General features: G+C 44.5%; 1 protein-coding gene across 1 annotated transcript in view; it reads left to right on the top strand.

Moving 5' to 3' along the window:
* Positions 1-12,330, top strand: part of LOC146854039 (echinoidin-like) — a 199,564-nt gene extending 187,234 nt beyond the window's left edge. The window contains exon 7 of the mRNA XM_085650488.1: positions 12,132-12,330. Coding sequence (XP_085506614.1) covers positions 12,132-12,150 — 19 coding nt within the window. The 3' untranslated portion in view covers positions 12,151-12,330. The remainder of the gene's footprint in view (positions 1-12,131) is intronic.
* Positions 12,331-15,070: the final 2,740 nt, after the last annotated feature.

The raw sequence follows: 15,070 nt of genomic DNA, 5'->3' as shown, positions 1-15,070 counted from the left end.
TATAGATGTATACATGCAGGAGCATCTGAAGATGGAACTTGCAGTTTTTATCAACATTACAGCACTGTTATAATATAATATTCATTCAATAACAACTATTAAGTAAACAAATCAGTAGTAACTTTAAAGGATTTTTATCACAACAACATAATTGAATGACAAAACAGCTCTCTAAAAAAACTATTTAAACAACAGTAAAACTAACAAAACAATTCACTTCAAATATTTATGCTGTCTTCATCAGCAGCTTGGTGTAGTTGCAGCACCTCAACCACCTCAGTCTGCCAAATAATCCTTGGTATGGCATTTTTTAATATGAGGCCAGGTGGTAAAAAGGTCTCAGCTAAATGTTTTATGCTTACGGTTTTTTAAAAGGAGTTCACCAAGGATAGCTTGGACTGAGTTAGGTCGAGCTGTTGAACTGGAGAATCCTTTGTGTGCATTCACTTCTTTTTAACCTGGCTACAGTGTGGCTGCTCTGGTACTTTCTGCTGAACAACACAATAATCCTACTACACTTAATTAGGCTCTATTTCTGCTGCTTATGCAACAAGATATTTTTTTCATTCAGGACAGGGTGACCTGCACAGGACAAGGTTGGCAATAAGAACATAATAACTTATCCAATTAATAAGTTTTTTTCCTGATTTTACACACAATTATTCTTTCCTGTTTCTTGAAAAGTGCACAACTTTTCTTTTTGTCCACCATATAATTTTGTGCATGTTATGTTTCTTTTTCAAAATCTGTGTATGCCATTTCTTTCCAACAAAAAGACAACATAACCAGAAAAGTAAAAACTTACATTGTAGTCAATAATTCATAACAGTGATGTATTACTATATTCTCTTAACTTTTCTACATCTTTCACTCACAGTCACATATTTATATCTAGCACACCCTAACTTGTTATTCCTTTCTCTTGATTTTATAACATGCCATCAAACCTGTTTCACAAAACATTTATAAAGTGACACATTCCTCTTGACAAATCTTTCCTAACAGTGATCATGATGGTTTACACTACAAATAGCAATATCTCCACTCAAACATCTCATGGAGATAAGTTATATATGCAGTAAGATTAATAAAAACACTAGGGCTTAAATTAACAGATTGCAGATTCTTTGTATTATACTTTGAGAAACACTACTTCTTTTACTTACAACTACACACACTTTGAACAGTTCCTTTTTTAACACAATGTGCAATATGTGCAGCTATCTCTCTACATTCTTAAAAGATATATTTATAAATCTACACCTCTAAAACAGCTTTTCACTCAGTAAACCTTGTGTAGAATCTTTACCAACAGTAGTGTACTCATTGTCACTTCTCAATAAATTTCATAAAATATATTATTACATACCTGAACTTGGCGCTGTCTCTTTCAGTTCCAAATTAGGTCACATCTGCTGAGCACAACTCAAACAGACTTCCTTCTCCTTCAAAGTACCAAGGACAATCCAAGCTATATCTGCCTCTGCAGCCAATCACATCACATCATTTCTTCAACTATGTAATTAGACTATTAACTATTGGTTACCCCAGGCCCTTCTTTTTCTACTTCTTCCCATACAATCTCACAAGTCTCTTGGAGGACCGTAAAACACCTAGTGGGATGCCTAGTAATTATCTGTGCGAGTCTCGTGAGTCTTGTGAGATGCTTGTGAGATTGAACGAACCTCATGCAGCAAGCTACGCTCCCTGAACTTTGCATTCTACTTTTGGAAGACTATTGCGAGACAGCAACAGCAACAGTACTGTACTGTAGGGAAATAGTAGTATATAGAAGGGAATAACCTCTCCAATGGAAACCCTATCTGGCATAATGAGTGAACTTACAAGAGTGTTAGGAGGAACTACCCTTTTCTTTCAAACTAATTTCACTCGGATGACAGGTATGCATAGAAAGGTGTGTGTGGGGACTGGCTTCTCCACTGAGATCCCTCCCTTGGATCACGGGTGTGCATAGTAGAGTGTAGGTAGGAAGTGGCCTCTCCTTTGAGATATCTCTATCAGATGATGGATGTGCATGGTAGTGTGTATGAATGGACTGTAGGATTATGGGGAGCAAGTGGCCTCTCCTTTAAGACCTCTCTCTCAAATAATCGGTGTGCATAGTAGCCTCTTCACTGAGCTGTCTCTCTTGAAAAACATGTGTGAATAGTAAGGTGTGGGAAGTGACACATCATTAATTTCAGGCCCCTGTCTCAAATGACGGGTGTGCGCAGTAGTGAAAAGGGAATGACTGGCCTCTAATTTCAGACCCTTGTCTTATATGATGGGTATCCATAGTAGGGTGCAGGGAAGAACTGGCCTCTCATTTCAGACCCCTATCTCAGATGGCGGGTGTGCGTAGTAGGGTACTGGAGGGACTGACCTCTCTTTTGAGACCTCTCTTTCAGATGACGTGTGTGCATAGTAGATTGTGTGTGGATGGACTGGCCTATCTTTTCAGGCTTCTCTCTCAAATGACGTGTGTGCATAGTAGAGTGTGTGGTTGGACTGGCCTATCTTTTCAGGCTTCTCTCTCAAATGACGAGTGTGCATAGTAGAGTGTAGTATGGTGAGTAACTCCCCTCTCTCAAATGAAGGATGTCCCTAATCAATAGTGTCATTGTAAATATTGCAGTGATGTCATAAAAAATGTCATGAGTGATGTGATAAGTGGGGTAATTAGCAGTGCATGGCAAGGGAGTGAGTTATAGCTACTTGAAATGACCGTAACTATAACTGATCAATTTCAGTGTTTTTTTCATATTAAAATGTTACATTGTTACTTGATCGTTGTTTTTTCCCATTAAATTTCTAGTTTTTTTAATGGAAAGTAATAGTTAATTACCATGTGTAAATCCAAAACCCGCGGCCAGACTCTACAGCCAACCACTTGCACGCATCCAAACCCACACTGGGGGGCTGGTCAAACCCCACAGACCAACCCCGTGTGGACAACCACACTAAAGGCAGCCAACCCTATATTGTGCAGAGCATTTGGTCATATTAAACAGGGGTTGGCCAGAGGATCTGGCCTGTGGCCAGGCTCTGCAGCCATCCCTTGCTAGCAGCCAACCCAATGGTGTGCACAACCTTCCACCAGTTGTGGTGGGGGTGGCCATAGGGCCTGTCCCTTGGAACCTCATCCCCTAGAGTCCTTTTTGTAAGGTGATTTGGGTGCTTGGCACCCCTTCCTGGGCCTCATTAGGCACTGGGGACTGCAACCCATAGGGCCCTGTATACTTTAAAAGGAAATGGGGCCACATTGCCCCCTATCTAAGTAAATCCTGGCCCTGAGGACAAGGGCTGTTTTTTTTAATTTTAAACATTTCTCCAAAGGTTAAAGTAATGTAATAGTTAAGTGAAATGTCCGGATCCCCTGAGCCTTATTTGGTCCTTGGAACTCCAGGCCAAGTAGAGGAGGGCTGGGGCTGTGTGCCCTCCCTCCCTGACCATTATTAGGCCCTAGGGACCGCATCTCTCAGGGCCTTTTTTGCTAAAAAGGGAGGGCTGTGCGCCCCTCTGCATGCACCATTTTGGGCCCAGGAGACCCCAACCCCAGAGGCCCTACACTCTGCTCAAAGGGGGGTGCTCTGGTACAGTTCAAAAGTCTGCTACCAGCTGGAAGGAGCATTTTTAAGCTGAGATCAGAGTTTTGTTTGCTCTCATTTGGCTGGAGTTTTAAAAATGCTCCGGCCAAGTGGAGACAAGTTTTCCTGTCCACCCCGTTGTAGGTCGGGGATCAGCTGCGTCCTTGGGTGGACTCCCCTGGGCATAGGATGTAAGGTGACCCCAGGGTATGAGGTCCTTGGGGCCCTTTGAGGCTCAAGGAAGGAGCTGCATGTCCCCCTCCACGGAAAAAATACTTGGAGCCCTGGGGACCCCATTTCAGGCCTGGGGATATGGGACCAAACGCACCCCCTTCCCCCAAAAATTCAATATTGCTTCCCCCCCAAAAAATGCTGTGGATTCATGCATCCTCCACAAATTCACAGCAAAAAAACATTTAAAAGGTTTCAGGCCCATTCCGAGCCCCTCTGGGACCCCACAACCTGGCCTCCGGGGGTCATGCTAATCCTAACCTTCCCCCTCATGTTTCGGTTTACCTGTTCTATGACTCAAAACAAATCTCAAGTCATAAGATGGCTGCCATCACTTGCTGATTGAGCTGGTGGCAGCCAATAAAATCTCACTTTGAGATAAGTCAGCTCTGTGGATACTCTGCAATGTGAAATATACAATTTTGTTTTTAACGTACACTTCTGCAAAACTACTGAACGGATGTACACCAAAATACACTTTTTCTGGACAAAGTGTTTTTTGTCAAATCAGGTGTAAATCAGCTCGGCAGTTTGGAATGTAGCAGTGTCTACATTTCCTACAGTAAAATGAACAGAGACCCCCCCTTTTCTTTGCCCTTGCTTGACTGATCACCCTAAACTCTGTACATTTCATGCTTTGGAGGATCCGGGGACCCGAGAGAAGTCCACCTGAGATTTGATTGGCTGCCAACACGACAACAATGATATGGCTTGCAGCCATCTTAGGACTTGTAAAAAAAAATGAAGGTTATAGTTATGTGACGATTTTAGTGGAAATGTAACATTTTAAACTCTCTGGTAACTCTAACTATAACTTGCCCCCTCCTCATAAATTAGTTATTACCTCACATGATAAATCACTCATAACATCTTCTATGACAGCATTGATAATATCACTGAACATCATTGATGTGAAAACTGTGCATGGCGGGGGCGCGAGGAATATGGACCCTACTGTCTCCAGAGGGTACTGAGGTTATCCTGTCACCATTAATATTGGAGTCACTTGCTTAGCTCTTATGTCCAGCTGTCTACAAATTAGCTCAAGGTCCATTCTCCTCTCCTTCATGCTAGCCTCTTTGACTCCAAGGTACTTTGGACCTCTGCCTTTTCTCTTGACAAGGCTCTCTCAACCTCAGCTTTCTTCCTTCTGGCCTCCATGGCCTGTTTCTTCTCCTCTATATCTTAAACTGGGTTATCTGCAGCCTAAACTCCCTCTCTGCCTTCCTGTCTAACAACTTCTCTGGGGACAAGCTTGTACAGATACGGCGCCTTCTTCTCTGGGAGGAAGTTCCTAGGAAGGGACTGAGTCATCTCCCTTTGCTTGGTGCTACATTTCAAGACCTGTGCCCAGGTCTTCCATTTGCTCTTCTACCTCATAGTTATCATCCTCTGCTTTAGCTAGTGATGGGTGGACTTCCACCCAAGCACTCAGCACCTTTTGTATCTCCAACCTTCTGGTGGTGCTCTTAGCTGGAAGTCCCCTCTCCCGCTAGAACTCATTGACTTCAGCTTTGGTGTGTGCATCCAGGTTGGCAAGGTCAAAATCTATTCTGACAGGTGTGATTCTAGGCTTACACGTCAGGTAGAGTAAGGGTACGTTTGGAAAAAGCACAAGGCTAATCAAGAAAAATGTAAAAAACTTGAAACTGTCTCAGATTATTTATCTGAGATTTTCAGTGTAACAAAAAAATCACTGTATTGCATTGCACGTACACAAGTCCAAATCCTTACTGCTGATCACCAATTAAAGAAATTGTGCTACTGATTGAGGAGGGTGAGACTCTACTTAAGCAGCAACCACAATCCTTGCCAGGGTGAAGTAACAAGCACACCCCAAATTAACCTGTGCTCAACCCTCTAGTAGCATGCCACAAAGAAGTCAGGTTTAACTTAGAGGAGAAGTGTAAAGTATTTATACAGCCCTTCATACAGGAATATCACACCAATTAAAAAAATATATCAAAATGTTATAAATAATTCAAGATCAAAACAACAAAAATCCAATAAGTAGAGCTAGATGTATGCAATTTTAGAGGTTTTGGTAAAATTAGCGCCAAACAGTAAAAAGCGCCAACTGTGGATGGTCTTGCATGAGATGTGTTAAACAGCAGCAGTTCTGATGGGCTGAAGATTGTGCTGCGCAGCAGAGGAAATGGCTCGGTTCTGCTCTGTCCACAGATAAACTGGCAGCTTCAGGCCCACTCCCTTGGGTCCAGGACTGGGGTGGCATGACTTGGGAGGGTAAGACTCATAACTGGAATAGTCTATGTGCTGCATTCAATGTTATTGGAAGATTTCTCTGTCCCTGAGGCTTCTGATCAGGAGGCCAGCCTACTAGCTCTTGGAGTCACTCTGCTGATCCTGGCTCAATGTGCAGGTCCAGTCCTCTTCCCCAGGTAAGAGGGCAGAAGGGCAACAATCCAACACAGTAGCAGTCCAGTGGTGAAGCAGTCCAGCAGAGTCGGAGTCCTTTCAGAAGCACAACAATCCTTCTTCCTGACCAAGTCTTCTACCAGTACAAAAGTGCTCTGAAGAGTTGGAGTCTGAGGTCCAATATTTGTACCTGGTGCTGTCTTTGAAGTGGGGGAAGTTCTAGTCAATTTCCCTTCAAGTGTCCAGTCATCTAGCCTCCCCTGCCCTCGCTCCATACTAACTACAGGAGGTATGCAATCCTTTGTTTGGAAGTAGGACACAACCTATTCAAGTGCAAGTGGGGCAGTTCTCAGCTCTGCCCTCGCATCCTGCCAGTGATTGGCCATACAGGTGCACCTAAGCTCTGATTTGTGTGTAGATGTGTGGGAGGAATACTGAAAGTCCATCTGCAACCAGTCAGGTGACCCATGCCAGGCTGCAGGCATTAAATGACTAAGGCTGAACAATGTCAACTTTTCTAAGTTGGTGTTTTCACAATTGTGATGTAAAATACGAATGTAATATTAAAGACAGTTTTTCATTACTATTCCAAACACAATAAACTTTTTACCTGTTCCTTTTCGAAAGTTATCTCTCATTAAATGTAACTATTATCCTATGGGAAAGGTAGGCCTTGCAGCAATGATTTTTTTTTTTCACTACCAGGACATATATATGTCCTGCCTTTTAAATACCCTGCACCCTGCCCTATGGGCTGTTTAGGGCCTACCCTAGGGGTGTCTTATATGTATTACAAAAAGGAACGTTTAGGCCTTGCAAAAGGTTTATTTTGTCAGATTGAAATGGAAATGGCAGGTTGAAATTGCATACACAGGCTGAAATTGAAAACCTAAGACATGTTTAAAGGGATAAACAAGATAGTGTAAAAGCTCGTGGTTCAGGCCCACTAGTAAAACTTGATTTACAGGTCCTGATACATGACGTTCCACTTTACTAGGGACTTATAAGTAAATTAAATGTGCCAATTGGGTGTAAGATAATTTTGCGATGTTTAATGAGAAATGCAAAAACAACAATTGACGAACAGAATGCAGAACAATGTCATACATTCACCCCAGTACAGAGATCTGGGCCTAAATCCATCGTTTTTTTGCTCACCATGCCATTCCAGTTTGAACCCAGCCATATGCAAATCAGTCTTGACCCTGTGCCCCATGGGAACAGTCCAGCCCGAACTGCCAAGCCAGGTCCTCCCTGGACTGGAAACAAGCATCCTAGGACCGGTTTCGGGCTTTCAGCCCTCGTCAGCCAGGATAGCTTGATTCCAGTGGCATGGAGAGCAAGGGACTCACGTCTGAGCATACCCTTCCCACTCGGGGTGACAAATGCAAAAACAACAATTGACGGACAGAATGCAGAACAATGTCATACATTCACCCCAGTACAGAGATCTGGGCCTAAATCCATCGTTTTTTTGCTCACCATGCCATTCCAGTTTGAACCCAGCCATATGCAAATCAGTCTTGACCCTGTGCCCCATGGGAACAGTCCAGCCCGAACTGCCAAGCCAGGTCCTCCCTGGACTGGAAACAAGCATCCTAGGACCGGTTTCGGGCTTTCAGCCCTCGTCAGCCAGGATAGCTTGATTCCAGTGGCATGGAGAGCAAGGGACTCACGTCTGAGCATACCCTTCCCACTCGGGGTGACAAATGCAAAAACAACAATTGACGGACAGAATGCAGAACAATGTCATACATTCACCCCAGTACAGAGATCTGGGCCTAAATCCATCGTTTTTTTGCTCACCATGCCATTCCAGTTTGAACCCAGCCATATGCAAATCAGTCTTGACCCTGTGCCCCATGGGAACAGTCCAGCCCGAACTGCCAAGCCAGGTCCTCCCTGGACAGGAAACAAGCATCCTAGGACCGGTTTCGGGCTTTCAGCCCTCGTCAGCCAGGATAGCTTGATTCCAGTGGCATGGAGAGCAAGGGACTCACGTCTGAGCATACCCTTCCCACTCGGGGTGACAAATGCAAAAACAACAATTGACGGACAGAATGCAGAACAATGTCATACATTCACCCCAGTACAGAGATCTGGGCCTAAATCCATCGTTTTTTTGCTCACCATGCCATTCCAGTTTGAACCCAGCCATATGCAAATCAGTCTTGACCCTGTGCCCCATGGGAACAGTCCAGCCCGAACTGCCAAGCCAGGTCCTCCCTGGACTGGAAACAATCATCCTAGGACCGGTTTCGGGCTTTCAGCCCTCGTCAGCCAGGATAGCTTGATTCCAGTGGCATGGAGAGCAAGGGACTCACGTCTGAGCATACCCTTCCCACTCGGGGTGACAAATGCAAAAACAACAATTGACGGACAGAATGCAGAACAATGTCATACATTCACCCCAGTACAGAGATCTGGGCCTAAATCCATCGTTTTTTTGCTCACCATGCCATTCCAGTTTGAACCCAGCCATATGCAAATCAGTCTTGACCCTGTGCCCCATGGGAACAGTCCAGCCCGAACTGCCAAGCCAGGTCCTCCCTGGACTGGAAACAAGCATCCTAGGACCGGTTTCAGGCTTTCAGCCCTCGTCAGCCAGGATAGCTTGATTCCAGTGGCATGGAGAGCAAGGGACTCACGTCTGAGCATACCCTTCCCACTCGGGGTGACAAGTGTCTACACTGGGGTGGCGTAGTGGGCAAAAGAAAGATGGATTTAACCCAGATCTTTTGACTGGGGGAGAATGTTTGCATTGTCAGCATTCCGTCCATCATTTGTTTGTTGTAACGCTTTTCGCCCTAAGTGGGATGGGTATTCCCAGACGTGGGACCCGTGCTCACTACGCCACTGGAGTCAAGCTATCCTGGCTGATGACGGCTGATAGCCAGAAACCGGTCCTAGGATGCTTGATTCCGGTCCAGGGAAGACATGGCTTGGCAGTTCGGGCTGGACTGTTCCCATGAGGCACAGGGTCAAGACTGATTTGCATATGGCCATGTCTACACTGGGGTGGCGTAGTGGGCAAAAGAAAGATGGATTTAACCCAGATCTTTTGACTGGGGGAGAATGTTTGCATTGTCAGCATTCCGTCCATCATTTGTTTGTTGTGTGTTTTGTTTGTTGTAATGTTTAATGAGAAAGCACTTCAGCACTGGTTAGCAGTGGTAAACTGCGCAGAGTCCTAAAGCCAGCAAAAACAAAGTGAGCACAACAGGAAGGTTGAAGGCAGGAAGTTCGTGGGAAGCAATGGCAAGTACGTCAGGTCCAACAATCGCTAAATGTGCTTTTAGGGTAGGATTTTCCTTCAACTTGCACCCAGCATTTAGCACTCTTTTTATTGTGCAAAATGCCCCCCCACATCTAAAGTGGACACAAGGATGCATTTTGCCGTAAGAAACACGAATAGTGAGCACAGGTGGCCACTCTCCAAACGTGCTCTTGCAGTAGGATTTGTTTCTCCTAATTTAGTCTTAGCTATGGAAGCAGGAGTAATCACATCATTATTGGTAATTCCACAACAGAGAGTAATACCAAAATTGAAATTACTCTAATTACTCCGGTGTAATCGAAATTCTGCCCAAGCCTTCCCCTTTGTGCAACTGCCTCTGCAGGCCCTAGGGGCTACTCTTGCAGGAAATGGTGCGTATTTGCCTCAGACTAGACCTGGATAGAAGAAAGAAGTGAGGCACTGGGCTGTCATTGCACTCCCTCTAATTGGTTTTCAACAAAAGATATTTGTAATCACCTGAGAGAGCCCTAAAGATGATTGCATTAAAAGGGATCAAGAACTGCCCTTTGGATACAGATATTCGGAAGTCCACGGCCACTATTACAAAACCTATGCACATATAACTCAGGAGCATTCACATTGTTTGAAAAAAATCCTAAATATTAAGGCAATCTATTTGTCAGGGTTACTCGAAGTTGCAGGCATCCTCCCTCTGTGCAGATACTGAACCCCAAAACAATGTAAGAAATACCACCATCCAAGACCTCTAAACAATTTGCTGAGATGTCTACGCCTTAGTCTCAACGGGCAGAGTGACCAACTTTCATTCTCCCTTAGCGAATACAAGTGCTTCCGGAACCTGTCTCAAACAGCTGCACAGATGCTAGAGATTTTCGATTAGTTGCCAGCAGTTATTCAAATCCATCTCCAATAGTCACATATTTATTGGCTCTCTTGCATGACTCTCAAATGAGTACCATAGGGCCTACATCGGAGAGGAAATAATTAGGAACTCAGATGCACTAACTAGATCAAGAAGCGCACTTCAGATGGGCATTAAACAGATTTTTCAGTTTGTCTCAATCTGGCTAAATATATTTGTGGGTGTTTATGTTGAATCACTGCTACATACTATAAATTCAACTTGACAAAACAGAAAAACATATTTACCAAATATTGTCAAACATTTCGGGGCATATTGGGGGCGCTACCGGAGCATCACTTTTTTGACTTTATGGTAGTGCAAGCCTCACAATCATATCAATGCGTTGACGCACAGCCACTCTGCATGGCTTTGCATGGCCCCATAGATATGGAGTAGGACAAAGCAGCGCAAGTCACTGCCTTGCCTTACTCTGCGTCAAGGAGGCAATCTATGAGTGTTGCAGTAAGTTTTCCCATGCAGCACCCATGGATTTTGACGCTGCCCCCGATTTACGTAAATAAGGAAACCTGGGACAGAGCCAAAACCTTCCTCCTCCCAGAGCAGACGTAATGAGGAGAAATATTTTAATTTTCCTCTTTTTTTCTCTTTCCATGCGTGCTGCTTTCTGCTGCACACATAGAAAAAGGGGAACACTTCTCAGGATAGTTGTTGTGCCCCATACTACACAAAAACAATCCTGCCTGCAACGGAGGCACCCTTGCGCCAAGAGGCAAAACTGCATATGTTGGTGCTAGGCAGCAAGGTCTTACTGCGCTGCCCTACATCAATATGAAAGGGCCGGAACACAACATATTTATGCAATTCACTGCATTCCTGTCCTTTCCCCCTGCGCTGGCATACAATTTGCTGCCAAGCATTAACGTATTCACCGTTCCATTGCAGGAAGGTTTATGTTTGGGCAGGAAGGTGCATCTTCCTGCACAAAAACAAACCAGAGAGGCATTTACCTCTTTCGATGTGTGCTGCAGAATGCACTACACATGAAAATTGTAAAAACTGAGGACAAATAAAAATAGTTCTCTTTGCTATGCCTGCTCTCGGGAGATGTAAGATTTTTGTGCTGCCCCAGGTTTATGTATTAAAGTAAATATGGGGCAGCGTCAAAATTCATTGGTGCTGCATAGGAAAACACACTGCAACACCTATGGAATGCCTCCTTGATGCAGAGTAAGGCAAGGCAGCAACTTGTGCTGCTTTGACTTACTCCATATCAATAAGGCCATGCAAAGCCTCACAGTAGGTCTTTCCATCGCCTCATTGATATGATTGAGAGATTTGTGCCATCGAAGCGTAAAACAAAGTGTCACCCTGGTGCTGTAAGCCTCTCATAAATAAGCTCCTTGATATTTAGCCCAACAATGGCAAATATGACTGTATTCAGAAACGTGTGACCAATAGAGCAAATAATTTTGAAAGAAATTCCTCTTTCTCAGCCCCTCAAACACTCAGAAACTTCTTCAATGAATGCTTAGTCACAGCTATGGTGACAACATGACTTTTTATTTTCTGCAAACTTTGAATGCAACCCCTTGGCTGCAGGGTTGAGGCACAATGCACAAACCAGTTCTAAGTGATTGATGACTTTCACCCTTTGTGTTGTAATAGAGTTGAATTTGCACTGAAGTATACTCATAAAGGACAAGCTAGAGCAAATTGAATACAGGGAGAGGTTTAACACTATACTGCTGGTGGTTGGGGCAACATAATGAAAGACCCGTATCATTGTTAATGAATGCCTTTTTGTCTTTTTCAGACTGTGTGGCACTGATTGAGTCCTCTGGAACGTATATGAATCTTGGTGTCAACGCCAGAAACATGAACATGAAAACAAGCATCCAACTGTCATCTTCAAAAGAGTGTGATTTGCATGATTTATTTACAAAGAGACAACCGCCCAATGAAAGTGAACTGACTCTAAAATATGATCACTTATAAACATACAAAAAATTAAATCCTTGAAATTGTTGTTTTTATTTGGACACTTTCTCTAGAAACATGAATAACCATTTGAATATACATCTCTGCCTACTAAAATGGTTTGTTAGCAAATTAAAGCACTGTGAATTTGACCTTTAAAAATCTATCTTTTTAAAACTAAAGTACTGTGAACTTGAATCAGATTTGTGAAATCGTATTACAGCACGCCAAATGCTCACTACATTAGGACACTCTGAGTCTGGTTCTGATTGGATTTGTGGAACAAATCAGTACACAGGAGGGCTGAGCTAGCAAGAGCTCTGGAGCCCTTAAAACACTGGTGGCAGTGCGGATGAGCAGCGGGCATGCCGCTGGAGCACCAAAGGAAAGCCCATCTGCACCTGTCCACGTCCGTCCGGGGCCAGTTACTATGCCAGAACCTGGCTTATACATCTCATGAATTAAAACCCCTCTCTTCACGAACTAAGTCATTGGAATCCTAAGTGGAGCATAGACTTTAATTGTTAGGTCTTTATAATGCCTCCTTTAACATGACCATAACAAAGCACAACCCAAACAATATTACAGCCACAATCAATAGCACAGCCTCCACTCCCACCATACATAAAACCAACAGTCTCACCATTATATATCTTAACACGTTATACCTAGCCAAACATCAGTTAGAGATATTCCATCTATTAAGCACAGAATCACAGTACATTCTGCTAATACCTAAGACAGGGTTAGCGGACAAAGCTATCCAAGACATATCAGCAGCTTTGCCAGAAACCTACTATGTTTTAAATTCAAATAGACGATCGGGGAATAAGGGGGACGAGTTGTTGCAGTAATCAAAAGACATCTGACATTCACTAAACTTACCCCACTAGAAATCCCGTCAGTTGATAACATTATAATTAAACTTGACTCTTTCACCGCCTCGATGGTGTGTGTCCTTATGTAGACCGCCAGATCACATGCAGGAATTTCCTCAATGCCTGGCTAACAACATATCCTCACTGATTATTGACCATGCACAAATCCTGCTTCTCGGAGACCCGAATTATTGGGCAAATGAAGAGAAGGGTTGCAAAGACTCCTGGGATCTGACAAGCATGCTACACAATCTTAACCATACCCAACAAATATTTGACCCGGCTCACAATAAAGGCCACACCCTGGACCAGATTTGGTCCATCAATCTCACCATATCCAATCTCTCCATAACTCAGTGTATGTGGGTGGATCGCCAATTAATTAGGTTCACTCTAGATGAGCCTGCCCAACCTAAAATCACCACTCACCCAGAGATTAACTAAAGAAACTGGAACCGTATTAATATGAACTCCTTCCACAACACTTTGTCATCTATTATGCCCCTTAGAACGGAAAACCTGGAATGATTGAGGAAGCAATATCAGACTGGCAAAAAACAGCCAGCAATATACATGCTCCATTTCAAAGAACACAATGCCATGATTTGACCAAATGATTGTCGGAAGATTTAAAAGACAGCCAAACTAAAACAGCGCCAGGCAGAACAGAAATGGAGGAAAACATAGTGACAAGGAAATCTTTGTTCAAAACATAATAAACTATAAAAATGCAATTCTGCAGCCTTAAACTCTAGAAATAAAGCAAAAGTCAATTTTTAAATTGTCAGAGAGCTATCTAATCCGGATCGAGTATCACTAACAATGATCTCCACATGGGGGCATGGCCAAGCCGAGCAACAAAATGGCTGCTTAATCTGTCTGCTCCGCCGACCGAGTACAAAATCCATCGAATATCTGTATCAAACTGCCTAGATTGGGGCTCCAAAAACGTAATCTGTATTTCGGAAGGGCTGCTGCACAGTTTGTTACCACCCGCGGCCAGGAAGGAGGTACGGAACCTGAACGACGAAATCTATGCCATCAGGCCGGACTGAGACTGGGGCGCGGCCGCGCGGTCTGTCGTCCGGGAGGAACGTCAGCAGCACATGACCATCGGCGCAACCTCCTCCAGTAACGGGGTAGGAGAGTGCCTGGAACCGACACCTCGCCGAGTTTGGAGGGAAGACCCAGGCCGCGGCTGCCATCATCTGCTTGGCGCCGATACTCCGGTAAACAAAGGAGCAAAGAGCGAAATGGGGACCCGGGAGACCAGCAGGTACGCTATAACAATATCGGTATCGGTAGCAGCGCTGGCCTCCACGGGAGCGGACTAAATGCCTGAAGTGCTTGGGGGATGGAGGAGGCCCCGCACTGACCGGGAGGGAAGAGCAGTGCTGGGCTGAGAATCGAACTGTCAGAAGGTCATTAAGCCACTTCACGCACCGAAGGAAGTGCGGGGCCGGAATCGTAGCGCCACAGTGCTGTAAGATCCGTTACACGGCCGCACGGTTGCTGCAGCTGCTCCTACTTATGGTTAGGTGAGATTTGAGGCTGATTTTCGACCTGTGACACTCAGGACAAGGGGTTCGCTAAACAGGATGCTGCTGTGACCCTATGCGGCTGTCTGGAAATACCAATCTGCCGTGCCGCCCTGCCACCAGCAAATAGGTGCAGCACAGGAGAGCACTGCCGCCTGCCACAACACGCCTGCGGTGTAGACCTCCTTCCCCTCCCACCATTGCCTCCTGTGCAGACCTGAGACGCGTTCCTGGTGCAGACGTGATATGCACTTGCTCACACCCTGGTGTAAGAGGGGATCCCAGACGCAAGATATCAGAGGCCTGAATTCCTGCTATTAACGGACTGCATCGCAGAAAGGCGGACTTTGGAGAGTCTA

The sequence above is a fragment of the Triturus cristatus genome, chromosome 4_1, assembly GCF_964204655.1.
Source record: "Triturus cristatus chromosome 4_1, aTriCri1.1, whole genome shotgun sequence".
NCBI classification, from domain to species: Eukaryota; Metazoa; Chordata; class Amphibia; order Caudata; family Salamandridae; genus Triturus; species Triturus cristatus.
Note: the sequence above shows the minus strand (reverse complement) of the source record. Positions and strands in the feature narration are given on the sequence as shown.